This window comes from Trachypithecus francoisi, unplaced genomic scaffold (genome assembly GCF_009764315.1).
Source record: "Trachypithecus francoisi isolate TF-2019V2 unplaced genomic scaffold, Tfra_2.0 Lachesis_group11, whole genome shotgun sequence".
Classification (NCBI taxonomy): domain Eukaryota; kingdom Metazoa; phylum Chordata; class Mammalia; order Primates; family Cercopithecidae; genus Trachypithecus; species Trachypithecus francoisi.
Window position 1 is genome coordinate 57,227,373 of NW_022681456.1, and position 15,788 is coordinate 57,243,160.

Below are 15,788 nucleotides of genomic sequence, written 5' to 3' on the forward strand. Positions count from 1 at the left end.
AATTAAGGACGTATGAAGACTTTCCCAGAAAAGAAAAGCAGAGGGAGTTAACCACCACTAAACCTGCCTTACAAAAAAATGAAAGAGAATTCTTCAAACTGAAATGAAAGGATGCTAATCAGTAACATGAAAACATATACATTATAAAACTCACTGGTAAAACGCTGTCATTGAGGATACTGCTAGAGCTCTTTCTGGTCTGTGAAGCAAATTTTGATTGGTCTAGAGCTTTGGTATAAAGCTTATACACACATTATGTTATTGGGGTCCTCTCAACAATCCTGTGAAATATGTAGAGCACGTAATATTCCCTATTTGCAAATGAGAAAACAAAGACTCAGAGAAGATAACGGACTTGCTCACAGTCATGCTGGTGGAAAATGATAGGGTGGCAGAGTGGAGATTCTACTCCAAATGCACTGCATCAGTGGTTTCCAACTATTTTGACTGCAACTTAGAGGAAGAAGTGCATTTTAAATTTTGACCCAAAATGTACACGTCTGCACGCACACACAATGAAAGCAAAAAAAAAGAAAAAAAAAAGAGATATATTCTGTAGCATCAGGGACTGGTTTTGTGGCAGACACTTTTTGCACAGACCAGGATGATTCAGGCTCATTTACACTTATTGTGTACCCTGTTTAATAATTATGCAACTCACCATAGTGTAGAACCAGTGGGAGCCCTGGGCTTGTTTTCCTGCAGCTAGATGGTCCATCTTGAGGGTATGGGAGACAGTTACAGACCACCAGGCATTAGATTCCCATAAGGAGCAGATGACCTAGAATCTTTGTGTGCACAGTTCACAATAGGGTTCGTGCTCCTATGAGAATCTATTGCTGCCTCTCATCTGACAGGAGGCAGAGCTCAGGTGGTAATGCAAATGATGGGGATATACATCTGTATCCACCATCTGTAAATAAAGATGAAGCTTCGCTCACCCACCTTTCACCTCCTGCTGTGTGGCCCAGGTCCTAACAGGCCACAGACTCATATCAATCTGTGGCCCAGGCATTGGGAACACCTGGCCCACCGGACCAAATATGATCTACTTATACTTTGTTTCCTTACCTCTGTGGGGAAACATTTTCTGCTTTTCCCATCCTTCACATGTGTTCTAGCTACATTGCTTTCTTCCTGTTCCTCAAACTTCTGCCTTAGGACCTTGGCACTGGCAGCTTCTTCTGACCTTCAGACTCTTCCCTCAGATATCTGCATAGCTAATTTCCTTCCTACTTAAAATCATTGCTCACATGTCACCTTTTCAATGACACCTACTATGACCATCCTATTTAAAATTGTAACCCTTTAATCCCTGGGTAGTCTTAACCTGTTTTACTTTTTACCATAGCACGTACTATCTTCTAATACATAATTTATTAATTTATTATTTTTATTGGTTGTCTTCCCCTTCTAGAATATAAGCTCCATGAGGGCAGGGTTTGTTTGCTTTGCAAATTGATGTATTCATAGTGGTCAGTATAATACCTAGGAATAGATGGATCCCTAACATTGAATGGATAGGATGAAAAGATTAGTAAAATATTTTTTGAAGTAAAAGCTGCTTATGATGTTTTGTTATTTTGTTGTTAATATTGCAAATTTTTAGAGTATAATAATGCAATATTCAAATACAAATATCAGTGTGCATCCCATAGACATAATTTTTATATCATCTGCTGTTTTGGATTCTTATTTATTCACTTAGATAATTGAGTTGACAGTATTAGTTAAGTGCAACAACTGTTAATGAAATGTCTACCATGAACTAGCACTGGAAACACAGATCAGTAAAATAGCCTCTGTCCTTGAAGAGAATTGACTCATGGGAACAAATAATTACAATATATTATAATACATGTAGTCAAGGAAAGTTTATATGTTTCTAAATTGAAAGTCAGAGTAGTCTCTTGGGCTATTCTTATTGATTATGTCAAAGGAACCAAATGCCAACCTTACAAAGTCCAATTAAATAATGTTTCACCAGCCTTTATATTTCAGTAAGGCCTTTTATACTTGTAGAAATAAGAAAACGTTTTTGAAACTCCAAGAAAATGATTAGAAGTCTACTGATTTTATTGGTTTTGGCTTTGTTATCTCTTTGAAGGAATAATTGTTAGAGAGGTTATCAGAGACCTTTGAGTATTTATAGTTACTATGAGAGTTCAGGTTGTAGGTTTTGTTAATGAAAAAATCAGTCCTCTCGAACCCTGCCACTGTTTTATCAACTAAATTTATGTAGTATTCTAATTTTTTTTTTTTTTTCTTTTTGAAGTAGCGTATTTCCCTGACCCCTTCATGGGACTCATGACAGGGGTGCCTTATTTACTCAGCCTGCTACTCTCCACTCCTAATGAGAGTGAGTGAGTGAGTGAGTGAACAAGGTGGGAACTGGAGTGCATAAGCACTGAAATTGGGTTGCCATTTTGGTGTCAGCAGGATCAAACTCCACTCACTTGGACCTGCTGTGTTCCACCTCTTGCAGGAAGGAGTGTACAGGTGAGCAGGTGCAGGAGCCAGAGCGAGTGCTTTTTGGGCACTGGCAGCAGCGAACTCCGTGGAGGCTCTGTGGCAGCATCCAGGTGGGGTGCCTGTGACTCCTGAAGCCCCAGAGGGCATATTACAGTGCTCTTTTAGCTCTGCTATCTGTGGATGGCTTAACTGTTAATAACAAATCAGTGGGCCCTCTGCCTTTTCACATGAGACGGCTGCCTTCTGCCAATGAGGGCAAGGGGCCAGTGTGACAGCCTTTTGTATCTACACTTGTGGCTCCCAAGCTCTTGTCCAGTGTCCTTGGAAAAAATGAGGCTACATGAACAAATTGAAAGATGGTAAATGTGGGGGATTTTATTGTCATGAAAGTGGCTCTCAACAGGAAGGGGAGCTGAAAAAGGGGATGGGGCAGGTAAGTAATCTTTCCCTGAAGCCTAGCCTTCTCCGACTGGATTCTTCTCTGAAGTTACACTATCAGGCTGTCCCTCTGAAGTCAAGCCGCTTCTCTCCAGTGTCCAGCCATATTCCCCAATGTCTAGCAGCTTCTCCTCTCTTAGAGCTGAGTCTGGGGTCTTCATAGGCATAAGATGGGGTGGGGCAGGACAAGGCCATGGGTGGTTTAGGAAAAGGCAACATTCGAACGGGAAAACAGGGATATAAGTTCTTGTTTTGGTCTGCCATTTCACGCTTTTCAGCTTGAGGGTGGGGCTTTTGCCAGGGACCCGCCCTTTTCTGCCTAGAATTTCTCTACCCCCTGTCCCTGTCAATTTCAGCAGTGTTCACAGCATCTTCACCAGTAGATTCTGTCTTCAGAAACCACTTTCTTTGTTCATCCATAAGAAATAAGTCCTCATTCATTCAAATTTTATCTTGAGATTGCAGCCATTCAGTTACATCTTCAAACTCCACTTTTAATTCGAGTTCTCTTGCTGTTTTCACCACATCAGTAGTGACTTCCTCCACTGAGGTCTTGAAACCCATAAAGTCATCCATAAGAGTTGGAATCAACTTCTTCCAAATTCCTGCTAATGTTAGTATTTTGACCTCCTCCTGTGAATCACAAGTGTACTTAGTGACATTTAGAATGGTGAATCTTTTCCATAAGGTTTTCAAACTTTGCCCAGATCCATCAGAGGAATCACTATCTCTGGCAGCCTTATGGCCTTACTGAATGTATTTCTTAAATAAGAAGACATGAAAGTTAAAATTACTCCTTGATTCATGGGCTGCAGAATAGATGTCGTGTTAGCAGAGATGAAAACAACATTAATCTTTTCGTACATCTCCACCAGAACTTTTGGGTGAGCAAGTGCATTGTCAGTGAGTGGTAATATTTTGAAAGGAATATTGTTTCTAAGCAGTAGTCTCAACAGTGAGCTTAAAATATTAGTAAACCATGCTGTAAACAGATGTGCTATCATCCAGGCTTTGTTGTTTTATTTATAGTGCACAGGCAGAGTAGTTAAAGCATAATTCTTAAGGACCCTAGAATTTTTGGAATGGTAAATGAGCATTGGCTTCAACTTCAAGTCATCAGCTGCATTGGCCCCTAACGAGAGAGTCAGTTTGTCCTTTGCAGCTTTGAAGCCTGCCGTTGACTTCTCCTCTCTAAATATGAAAGTCCTTAATGGCATCTTCTAATAGAAGGCTATTTTGTCTATATTGAATACCTGTTGTTTAGTGTAGCCATGTTCATCAATGATATTAGCTAGATCTTTTGGATAACTTAACTGTGGTTTCTCCAAGTAGCACTTGCTACTTTATCTTGCATTTTGATGTTATAGAGATGACTTCTTTCCTTAAACCTCATGAACAACCTCTGCTGGCTTCAAACTTCTCTTCTGCAGCTTTTTCACCTCTCTCAGCCTGTATAGAATTGAAGAGAGTTAGGGTCTTGCCTGTATAATTAGCCTGATCTTCTATCCAGACCACTCAAACTTGCTGTATATCAACAATAAGGCTGTTTTGCTTTCTTATCATTTGTGTGTTCATTGAAATAGGACTTTCAATTTCCTCCAAGAACTTTTACTTTGCATTCACGACATGGCTGTTTGGTGTAAGAGGCCATGCTTCTGGCTTTTGACATGCATTCCTCACTAAGCTTAATCATTTTTAGCTTTTGATTTAAAGTGAAATATGTGGCTCTTCCTTTTACTTGAACACTTAGAGGCCTTTGTAGTGTTATTAATTGGACTAATTTCAATATTATTGTGTCTGATGGAATAGAGAAGAGCCAGGAGAAAGAGAAATGGGAGAATGGCAGATGGGTGGAGCAGTCAAAACCACATACATTTCAGTTAAGTTAGTTGTTTTATATGGCTGTAGTTTGTGGTGCCTCAAAATGATTATAATAGTAATATCAAGGATTACTGATCACAGATTGCTGTAACAGATATTTTAATGAAAAGGTTTGAAATATTTGAGAGTTATCAAATTATGGCACAGTGACACAAAGTGAGCACATGCTGTTGGAAAAGTGGTACTGATAGACTTGCTTGCTGCAAGGTTGTCACCAACTTTCATTTTGTAAAAAAGGCGGTATCTCTTTGTGCAGTAAAGCGAAGCACAATAAAACAAGGCATGCCTGTAGAAAAGTAATACATATTCATGGTAAAAATGGAAATATACAGAAGAACAAAGAGTATCTTATTATATAATGTTCCATCACTCACATTTCCCACCTCACGTTGTGATCCTCTTTCCAGTTTAGTATATACAGATCTTCATTTTTAAAAATTACTGCATGATATTCTATTGTATGTCTGTAATATAATTTAAGGAAGCTTCTAGCCATCAACATTAAAGTTGTTTCTAGTTTTTTTCATCAAATTTATTACTTTGTTGGATTTGTTTATTTATATATTTCTGTGCATTTGTATATCTGTGGGAGAATTTCTAGTCTTGAAATTGCTGGACATATTTTTAATTGTCCTCCAGAAAATTGTCCTGATTTGTATTCTCATAACAAAAGTACGTGAGAATATCTATTTCCCCACATTCTGTCCCATGATGCATTTTAGCATACTTTTTAGTTTTTACCAATGTAATACTAATTTATTTCATTAGTAGTACTTATTTCATAAGTAGATTTATGCATCCTTTCAAATTTTAGGCAATCTCATGTTTAACCTTGCTCTTACTATTTTTCTTCACTTGGAATATTTTTTTCTTCTTTCATTTTTCTCTGAACCTTTACCATTCTTCAAGCCCATGTCAAAATTTGTTTGTTTTTCTTTTTAATTATTGGATTTCTGAATAACCTCAGACTAAAATGATTTTTCCCTCCTAATAAACTCAGTGCTTTATTTCTACTTGTCACAATTTTATACCAGTCCTAATAAATATGATTTTTTAATTTTAGGATTTGCAGATTTACAGGATGGCTGCACATTAATGGAAAGAGAAGCATAAACCTATCTTCTTTCATTATGGAGGGAGGTTTGGCAGATGGAGAACCTGATCGAACTTCGGTGAGTAGTTCCAATATGACATAGTAAGATTCTGTGATAGTAAGATTATACGGATAGTAAGATTCATCTGTAACTGTGAAGTGTTTGATGTAAGCCAGGGTTTTGTTTTTAAAATATATTAAAAACAAACTCTTAAAAAAGTGTTTTTAAAATAATGCTTTAACTCCTTGAGAATTACAGATACCTTAAATGATATGAAAATTACAGATAGCTAGCCAGGCATGGTGGCTGATACCTGTAATCCTAGAACTTTGGGAGACTTGAGACGGGTGGATTACCTGAGCTCAGGAGTTCAAGACCAGCCTGGGCAACATGGCAAAACCTGTCTCTACTAAAAATATAAAAATTAGCCAGATGTAGTGGCACATGCCTGTAGTCCCAGTTACTCGGGAGGCTGAGGCACGAGAATTGCTTGAACTCGGGAGGTGGAAGTTACAGTAAGCCAAGATAGCGCCTCTGCACTCCAACCCGAGTGACAAAGTCAGACTGTCTCTTAAAAAAAAAAAAAAAAACGAAAATTACAGATAGCTTAAAGCTTGTTGGAGCACAACCCAGTTTTCTGAATTTCTACTCCATCCTCCTCCTCTTATTTTACCTATACTCCCAGCCATATAGTGAAGGACATACTGATAGAATCATTTGTTTTCTCCCAAAACCTTTGTCTTAAGTGAAATCAAGAGAATGTTAACATTTGAGGAAATTAAATGCCTCCAAATCTCAAATCACATGCAGCTATGAGTAATAGCGGGAATGAAACAGTTAAAATAATTAAGAGCAATTGCCATATATATTCTTTTTATAAAAATGTAAAGATTTAATAAACATTTCTGCCCTGTGATCATAACTGAATTATATTCTGAAATTAAACAAGTAGTGGGTAACAGGAAAAGTATACCTTACCCAATACATTTAAAAAAGAAATCACTAGTAGGATGGACTAAATGATGATGTGTCATTTTTTTCTCACTGTACAAAAAGATTTTACTCCAGAATAATTTCATTTTCAGTTATCTTATTGCATCTCGAGTGACTCCATTATATATTTATGTACAGATTCTTAGCAGTGTTTCTGTTACCTAAAGTAAAGGTGCCCCCTTCAGTAAAATGTAGTCAGCTGGTAGCTTTATCATTAGGTGGTGGATTGTTTAACAAATTTACATTGTTGGAATAAGGTAGAGCCCAACTTTTCTGTCTTTTATATTACTGTGGAATTGAGAGTCACTATTAGATTGAAGTGTTTGTAAATTTTAATTTAGTGAATGTCCTTTGTTCAGGCTCCAGTTTAGGAACAGTCTAATGATTGATAGCAAAATGCAGTTTTGCTGACTTGTATTAACTTAGTCTCAGCCTTTCTTGAATTTCTGGTTCAGTCTTGTTTGGCGTTCTTAAATGATCAAAAAAAGTTAAACTTTAAAATAAGTTGTTAGTAGAGAAGAAAATGGGTGTGGAAATAACTTGGCTTATGAAGAAGGCTGTTGTCATGTTGATTTAAATGGAAAACGGATGGTAAGTTATTTTATTTTTACTATAATTTCAGAAGAAAAGTTAAGATTAAGCCTTGTTTGTAGAACTTACGTTTACTTTATCATAACTTAACCTTTTTATTTTTTTAAATCTAATGGACCATCTTAGATTCTTTCAACTCAAATACTTTTGGTCTTCTAGTGATATCAAAAATATCAGTAATAACTACAGTGGCTGTTTTTAAGTGTATGCTTTGTTAGACTGTCCTCATAGCAGCTGTTAAAGGTAGATATTTGTTTATCCTCACTTTTTGAGGTAGGGAAATAGGCTCAGGGAAGTTAATTATCTTCTCTAAGACTTTACAGCTTAAGCGATAGAACTGAAATCTGTCTGTCTCTGAATACTTTACTACTAAGATGTTGACTACATACCTATATTTTTGAATAGAGTGTCTTAAAATTTGTTGTTACCTTTCAAAGTATGTGTCCAAGTAAATGTTACTACATTTTATTACCAGACTCCTTTGGTTAAAGTAATAAAGTTTTAGTCATTTCTGGAGTGCAGTGGCGTGATCTCTGCTCACCACAACCTCCGCCTCCCTGATTCAAGCGATTCTCGTACCTCAGCCTCCTGAATAGCTGGGATTACAGGCATGTGCCACCATGCCTGGCTAATTTTTTGTATTTTTAGTAGAGATGGGGGTTTCTCTTTGTTGGTCAGGATGGTCTCAAACTCCCAACTTCAGGTGATTCATCTGCCTTGGCCTCTCAGAGTGCTGGGATTACAGGCGTGAGCCACTGCACCCGGCCTCAGTCATTTGCTATTCCAAATTTTTTTGATATTGAGAAGTTAAAAGTTGTTTAAAAAGTAGTGAGAGGCCAGGCATGGTGGGTCACACCTGTAATCTCAGCACTTCAGGAGGCTGAGGCAAATGGATCACCTGAGGTCAGGAGTTTGAGACCAGCCTGGCCAACATGATGAAACCGTGTCTCTACTAAAAATACAAAAAAATTAGCCGGACATGGTGGCAGGTGCCTGTAATCCCAGCTACTGAGGAGGCCAAGTCAGGAGAATCACTCGAATCCGTGAGGCAGAGGTTGCAGTGAGCCGAGATCACGCCACTGCACTCCAGCCCGGGCAACAAGAGTGAAACTCCGTCTCAAAAAAAAAAAAAAAAAAAAAGTAGAACAGTTTTTTCTTATTCATTAGGTTCCTTCTGTGAAATATTTTAACTAATTTTAGAGAAAGTAATACCGTTAATTTCAGTGTAAACTACTGAAATATTCTGTATTTGAAACTAACATTGAGGTCCACTTTCGAGTTAGCTATAAAATAATTACCTTTGAACTGCTCGCTCTAAGCTAGTTACTGTTTAGATCTGGGAGAAGTGGATCAGAACATGAGCTCTGTAAGACATTTAGCTACATGTTAAAATCTGAGCCCTGTCACTTAGTTGTATGACCTGGGTAATAAATTCTCCAGGTTTCCAGTTTCCTTATAAATAGAGATAATTATAATATCTACCTCCTAAAGTTATTTTCAATATTAATTGAGAAAATATGTCTATGAAGTGCCTATTACAGGGCTGCACATACTGTAAACATCCATTAAATAAAAGCAACTTTTTTTTGTTAATGTAACTATTAATATTAAGCCTTCTCTCCAAAAGGATAAATAATTAAAAGTCAGGAGAGGCCTGTGATGATTCGGTGATTGCTTCACGCTAGAGTAGTTGGAGGAGCTTTCTTAAGAGGACATAAACTTTGAATTGCACATGAACGTAGGGATCATAGGATTGAAAATGAGCAAGGAAAGCATGCCAGATGAGAGAATAGTGAGAGGCAAGGCTAAATAGGGAATTGATTGCTCAGTTTATTCAGGGTATAATTATTAAAAAAAATTAAGGATAGAAGTAAGTGACTGATGTCTAGAGGAATAATGATGGATATGCCAGATAGAGACCAAATTTATGGAAGACTTTAGGTGCTAGACCAGGGATTTTGGACTTGATTCTGTAAGTAATGGTTTGCCATTGAGTATTTTAATGTAGATGAATCTGAAAGCAGGGTATAAAATGATTTGGAGGAATGAATATTAAGAGAATATTACAAGACCAGGCGTAGTGGCTCATGCCTGTAATCTCAGCACCTCGGGAGGCCGAGGCGTACGAATCACCTGAGGTCAGGAGTTCAAAACCAGCCTGGCCAACATGGTGAAACCCCATCTCTACTAAAAATACAAAAATTAGCTGGGTGGGGTGGTGGGCACCTGTAATCCCAGCTACCCTGGAGGCTGAGGCATGAGAATTGTCTGAACCTGGGAGACTGAGGTTGCGGTGCACTGAGATCATGCATGCCATTGTACTCCAGCCTGGGCGACAAGAGTGAAATGCTGTCTCAAAAAGAAAAGAAAAGAAAAGAAAAAGACTATTATAGTGATCTTGGTGTGAGGTTGTGAAAAAAATCTGACTTTATTATTTTTGCTTTCCTTCTTCCACATAATACAATTTTTTTCTTTTTTGAGACAGAGTCTCACTATGTTGCCCAGGTTGGAGTGCAGGGGCATGGTCTCGACTCACTGGAACCTCCATCTCCCTGATTCAAGAAGTTCGCCTGCCTCAGCCTTCCGAGTAGCTGGGATTACAGGCGCACGCCACCACACCAGGCTAATTTTTTTGTATTTTTAGTAGAGATGGGATTTCACCATGTTGGCCAGACTGATCTCGAACTCCTGACCTCAGGCGATCCATCTGCCTTGGCCTCCCAAAGTGGTAGGATTACAGGTGTGAGCCACTGCGGCTGGCCAATACTATATATATTTTTTTGAGATAGTCTCGCTCTGTCACCCAGGCTGGAGTGCAGTGGCACAATCTTGGCTAACTGCAAACTCTGCCTCCTGGGTTCAAGTGATTCTTCTGCCTCAGCCTCCTGAGTAGCTAGGACTGCGCCACCACACCCAGCTAATTTTTGTATTTTTAGTAGAGATAGGGTTTCACCATATTGGCCAGGCTGGTCTTGAACTCCTGACCTCGTGATCCACCCACCTCGGCCTCCCAAAGTGCTGGGATTACAGGCATGAGCCACTGTGCCCGGCCCAATACTATGTATTTTTAAAACACATTTGCTCACTTGTTATTCTAGTTTTCTAGTTGCATATGGTTCTATTTTTCTGGCAGTGCTGTTAGATGGCAGGTACTAAATAGTATAGATTAAATCTGTGTTTCTATATGTGGTACTTGTATGCCACAGAACATGAGAATACTTTTTAATATATGTTTTAAACTATCTTTTGAAAGTTTACAGTTTTCACTCTAGAAATTAACTGCTCAAAATGCTTTAAAGAGTCAAATTCTTATGACTAGATTGAGGTAGACTAAAGAAGTGAAATACCTTTCTAGATTAAAGAAAATTGAATATGTTCCTCAGCTTAAGGATAGTCACTGTATCTTTTTTTTTTTTTTTTTTTGAGACGGAGTTTTGCTCTTGTTGCCCAGGCTGGAGTCCAATGGAGCAATCTTGGCCCACTACAACCTCTTCCTTCCGGGTTCAAGCAATTCTTCTGCCCCAGCCTCCCAAGTATCTGGGATTACAGGCATGCACCACCACACCTGGTTAATTTTGTATTTTTAGTAGAGGCGGGGTTTCTCCATGTTGGTCAGGCTGGTCTTGAACTCCTAACCTCAGGTGATCCGCCCCGCCTCAACCTCCCAAAGTGTTGATGTTGGGATTATAAGCATGAGCCACTGTGCTCGGCCTGTCTTTTGAAGTATTTCTGAAGTATTATTTCTTTTTTCTTTTGAAGCAAAGGAAACTGCTTCGTACGTTTTATTAGAGGACAAAATCCTTTATTGTATTAAAAATTGATTTTATAAATAGGTTTTTAGAAGACAGTAACAATTTAAAAATATGTATGAATGTTTGTTGTGTGTATAAGGGCTCTCAATTGAGAAAATCTGTAAGATTCTAATTCAGGTTGGGTACCTTGAATCCAAAAGCTTTCTGAAGTGGAAGGAACTGCACAAATGATTTAGTTCAGCAATTCTTAGAATATAGTCAATGAGTGTCTTTGTGGAGACTCTAGAGATGATCCAACTTCCTGCAACTGATTTTTATATACTGGGTAAGTTATTGATAATTTAGATTTGGTGATCATAAGGTAAAATTGCTGTGTTAATTAGAGTTTATTCAAAGCCTTAAATCATATTCTAAGAAGTCCAGCTATCTATAAAAATTAGCAACATTTTAGAGCTTGTGCACGCAAATTAATGGAATTACACCACTTTTTGCTACAGTAAGTATTATTTTGAGCGGGTCACAGTTTTTAAATGCTGCTATTTTTGTCCTGTTATAAATACTATGAGATTAACTTCATTATTATGATTATTGATTTAGTATATTATGTGGTGTTCGTGATAGCATCTTTCTAACAATAGTATTCACATTTTTTTTTAGTTCTAAATTTTTTGTAGAGACAGGGTCTTACTCTGTTGCCCAGGCTGGACTGTAGTCGTGCGATCCTAGCTCACTGCAGCCTTGAATTCCTGGGCTTAAGTGATCCTCCCACCTCAGCCTCCAGAGTAGCTTGGACTACAAGCCTGCCCCACTCTGTCTGGCTAATTTCTAATTTATTTTTTATAGATGCAGGGTCTCGCTCTGTTTCCCAGGGCTGTAACAACAGTAGTTTTTTATGTACAACTTCCCAATAATTGGCCTCAAAAGCATTGGTGCATTCAAATTTAATGATAATTTATCCGTATGCCAATTACTAATCCTCTGAAAGTATTGTTGTACAATAGCACTTCTTTAAATTTTACCATTGGTCATTGTGCTCTTATCCTATTGCGACAGTAACAAATTGCCACAGATTTAGTGGCTGAAAACAACAAATTTGTTTTCTTAGCAGTTCTGGAAGTCAGAAATCTAAAAGCAAAGTGTTAGTGTTGTTTTCCTTCTGAAGACTCTGAGGGAAGAATCCATTTTCTTGCTTTTACTAGTATCTAGAGAATGCATTCATGTTTTTTGGCTCGTGGATCCTTGTATCACTTCAACCTCTGGCTTTTGTTATCACATAACTACTGCTCATTTAGGCCCTCTTGTTTCCTCCTTATGAGGACACTTATGGTTACATTGAGCTCAGTTACATAACCCACTCAGAAAATCAGTTAACTGCCCTATATCAAGGTCCTTAACCTAATCACATCTGCAGAACCCCTTTTACTAGAGAAGGTAACATTCACAGCTTCCAGGGATTAGAGTGTGGACATCTTTGGGAGGCCATTATTCTTTCCTCCGGAGCCAGTATTAACCTCTGGAGTAACCTAACCTATTGGAAGTGGGTCCTATTGCTGGATAACCCAAAGTCTGTGGTCTGCCCAGGCATCTCACCTGAGAAGTTGCCAGCTAGACTGAAGTCCTAAATAATGAGAATTCTTAGGTTGCAGGGATCTCCTTATGTAAAGTAAAAATAACTGAAAATTTTAGTCACCAATTTATTACTTACATTCTTATTTTCTCATGTTAAAATAATTTCATCTTCCCAACAGCTGCTTGCTAACTCTAACAGTTTGTATTAATCATACATACAAGATTGTTAATAGAAGTTATTCTTGAACTGAAATGGAGTAGTAGAATGTATCCCAATGTTCTCATTACTCATCTTCAACAATTATCAACTTGGGTCGACATTGTTTCATCTATACTCCCACCTTCCTAAGCCAGAGTTTTTTTTTTAACAAATCTTAGATAAATCATTTTATTCATAAATATTTCCTGTCTGTATATATCTCTAAAATATAAAGACTTTAAAACTTTGATCATAAATACATTATTCCTAAAAATTAATAACTCTTTAGTCAGATAATTATTCAGTGCCTAGACTTCCCTAGTTCTCTCAAATTCTTTTTTTTTTTTGAGACGGAGTTTCACTCTTGTTGCCCAGGCTGCAGTGCAATGGCACGATCTTGGCTCAGTGCAACCTCTGCCTCCCAGGTTCAAGCAATTCTCCTGCCTCAGTCTCCCGAGTAGCTGGGATTACAGGCGTGCGCCACCATGCCCGGCTAATTTTTGTATTTTTAGTGGAGACAGGGTTTCTCCATGTTGGTGTTGCTGGTCTTAAACTCCCGACCTCAGGGGATCTGCCAGTCTCAGCCTCCCAAAGTGCTGGGATTACAGGGATGAGCCACTGTGCCTGGCCTCTCATATTCTTTTTATAGTAGGTTGTTGTGTTGGACTTAGTTGATAAGTCACAAGTCTTTTTGAATCTTTTAAATCTTTCCTATATCTGTTCTTAATTTTTACCTTTCAATTTATTGAAAAAACAAGATAGTTTATTCTGTGGAGTTTTCTACAATATGAGTTTTCCCCTCATGGTGATGTTTAGGGTGTTCATCAGTCCCTTATATTTCTTGCAAGTTGGTTGTTAGAATTAGAGGCTTGCACAGATTGAGGTTCAAATTTTTTTGACGATAATGATGTATAAATGGTGTTGTACATAACTGTCAGGAGGCACATAATGTCTCATTGTCTCTCTTTATGTGATAATAGCAACCATTGATGATCATTGCCTGGATCTGTTAGTTCAATAGGGGTATACATCAGAATTCTAATTGGGTTAAAAAAGTGGAGGCTGGAAAGAATGATTATGATTAGTCTGTACCTTTTGAGCAAGCAAACCAATCAACATACTTTTTTTAATACAGTAAAAAATTTTTTAATTTTTAAAAAAATTTTGTGTGCAAGTGGTGTGTAAATATATTTATGGGGTATATGTTTTGATACAGGCATGTATCACATGGAAGAGGGGTTATCCATCTTCTTAAGCTTTTATCCTTTGTGTTACAATCCAATTATACTCATTTAGTTATTTTAAAATGTACAGTCCAACCTACATTTTGTTTGGTATTTTGTCTTTTGCCACTTTATAGCTTTATTGAAACTTCTATTAAAGGGAGATATTTAGAAAAGGTCAAAATAATTTGATAGATATACTTTCTTATACTGAGACAGAGTCTCGCTCTGTCGCCCAGGCTGGAGTGCAATGGTGTGATTCTGGGTTCACGCCATTCTCCTGCCTCAGCCTCCCGAGCAGTTGGGACTACAGGCGCCTGCCACCACACCCTGCTAATTTTTTGTATTTTTAGTAGAGACGGGGTTTCACCTTGTTAACCAGGATGGTCTCGATTTCCTGAACTTGTGATCTGCCTGCCTCGGCCTCCCAAAGTGCTGGGATTACAGGCGTGAGCCACTACGCCCAGCCTGTTATACTTTGTTTACATCTCCATTACTTTAACTTCTGAAAGTTTTGTTAGCAGTACTTAAATATTTGTAATTGTTTGAACTTCCCAAGTGGGAAAATATTGGGCAGTATTACCTATTGTGTGAGTACTAAAGATTCCATCTCAGTATATCATTTTTTTTTTCTTACCTTATTAGATGGTTATTCTTGTTAGAGGCTTGAGTAATGTAAAAATCATTCAGGTATATAATTGGACTCTGTAGTAAATTTGGGGAACCTAGTTGGAGAAACTGTCAACTTTTTAAAAGAAAAAGAAATAACCAGTGGCATACAGAATATAACAGCAGAATTCCCAGCCACATGTCTTTTGTGTTTCTGTTATTCTTGGAGATGTTCTTAAAGTGGATTCCCAGGACTCTGGGACTCTCTAAGACCCTTTTAGAGAATCTGTGAGGGCTAAAAATTTTTTTTGTGTGATAATACCATGGTATTTGATATTATTTTTCTTTTTTTTCCTCATTAGGGCACAGTACAACTTTCCAGAGACCACATAAAACATGATGTCATTGCTCTGGTGGCTATTGGAGGGTATGCTTGTGAATTCTTTTTTTTTTAGATGGAGTCTTGCTCTGTTGCCTAGGCTGGAGTGCAGAGGCACGACCTCAGCTAACTGAAGCCTCTGCCTCCCAGGTTTAACTAATTCTTCCACCTCAGCCTCCAGAGTAGCTGGGATTATAGGTGCACCACCCTGCCTGGCTAAGTTTTGTATTTTTAGTAGAGATGGAGTTTTACCGTATTGGCCAGGCTGATCCCAAACTCCTGACCTCAGGTGATCCACCTTCCTCAGCCTCCCAAAGTGCTGGGATTACAGGTGTGAGCCACTGCGTCCACTGTGAATTCTTTTGTTTTCAGTTTTTTTTTTTAGTTTAATTTTTTCTGAGGTATTTTTTTTAAAATAAGCTTTGTTTTAGAATAGTATTAGTTTTACAGAAAAATCGTAAAGATAATAGAGTTCCCATATATGTTGTACACCTCCCTTTCCCCTATTAAGAACATCTTATATTAGTGTGGTACATTTGATACAATTGATGAACTTATGTTGATACATTATTAACAGAAATCCATACT

The 15,788-nt window shown here is 38.0% G+C and overlaps 1 protein-coding gene across 11 annotated transcripts in view; it reads left to right on the plus strand.

Moving 5' to 3' along the window:
* The window catches only part of OSBPL8 (oxysterol binding protein like 8), a 231,126-nt gene that overhangs the window by 75,737 nt on the left and 139,601 nt on the right, over positions 1–15,788 (plus strand). For 9 of the 11 annotated variants that reach the window (XM_033221204.1, XM_033221206.1, XM_033221208.1 and 6 more), the window contains exon 2: positions 5,855–5,963. In XM_033221204.1, coding sequence (XP_033077095.1) covers positions 5,922–5,963 — 42 coding nt within the window. In that variant the 5' untranslated portion in view covers positions 5,855–5,921. Of the gene's footprint in view, positions 1–2,384; positions 2,500–5,854; positions 5,964–15,788 lie in introns of those variants that run through there. The other 2 variants (XM_033221205.1, XM_033221216.1) reach the window with 2 other exon arrangements.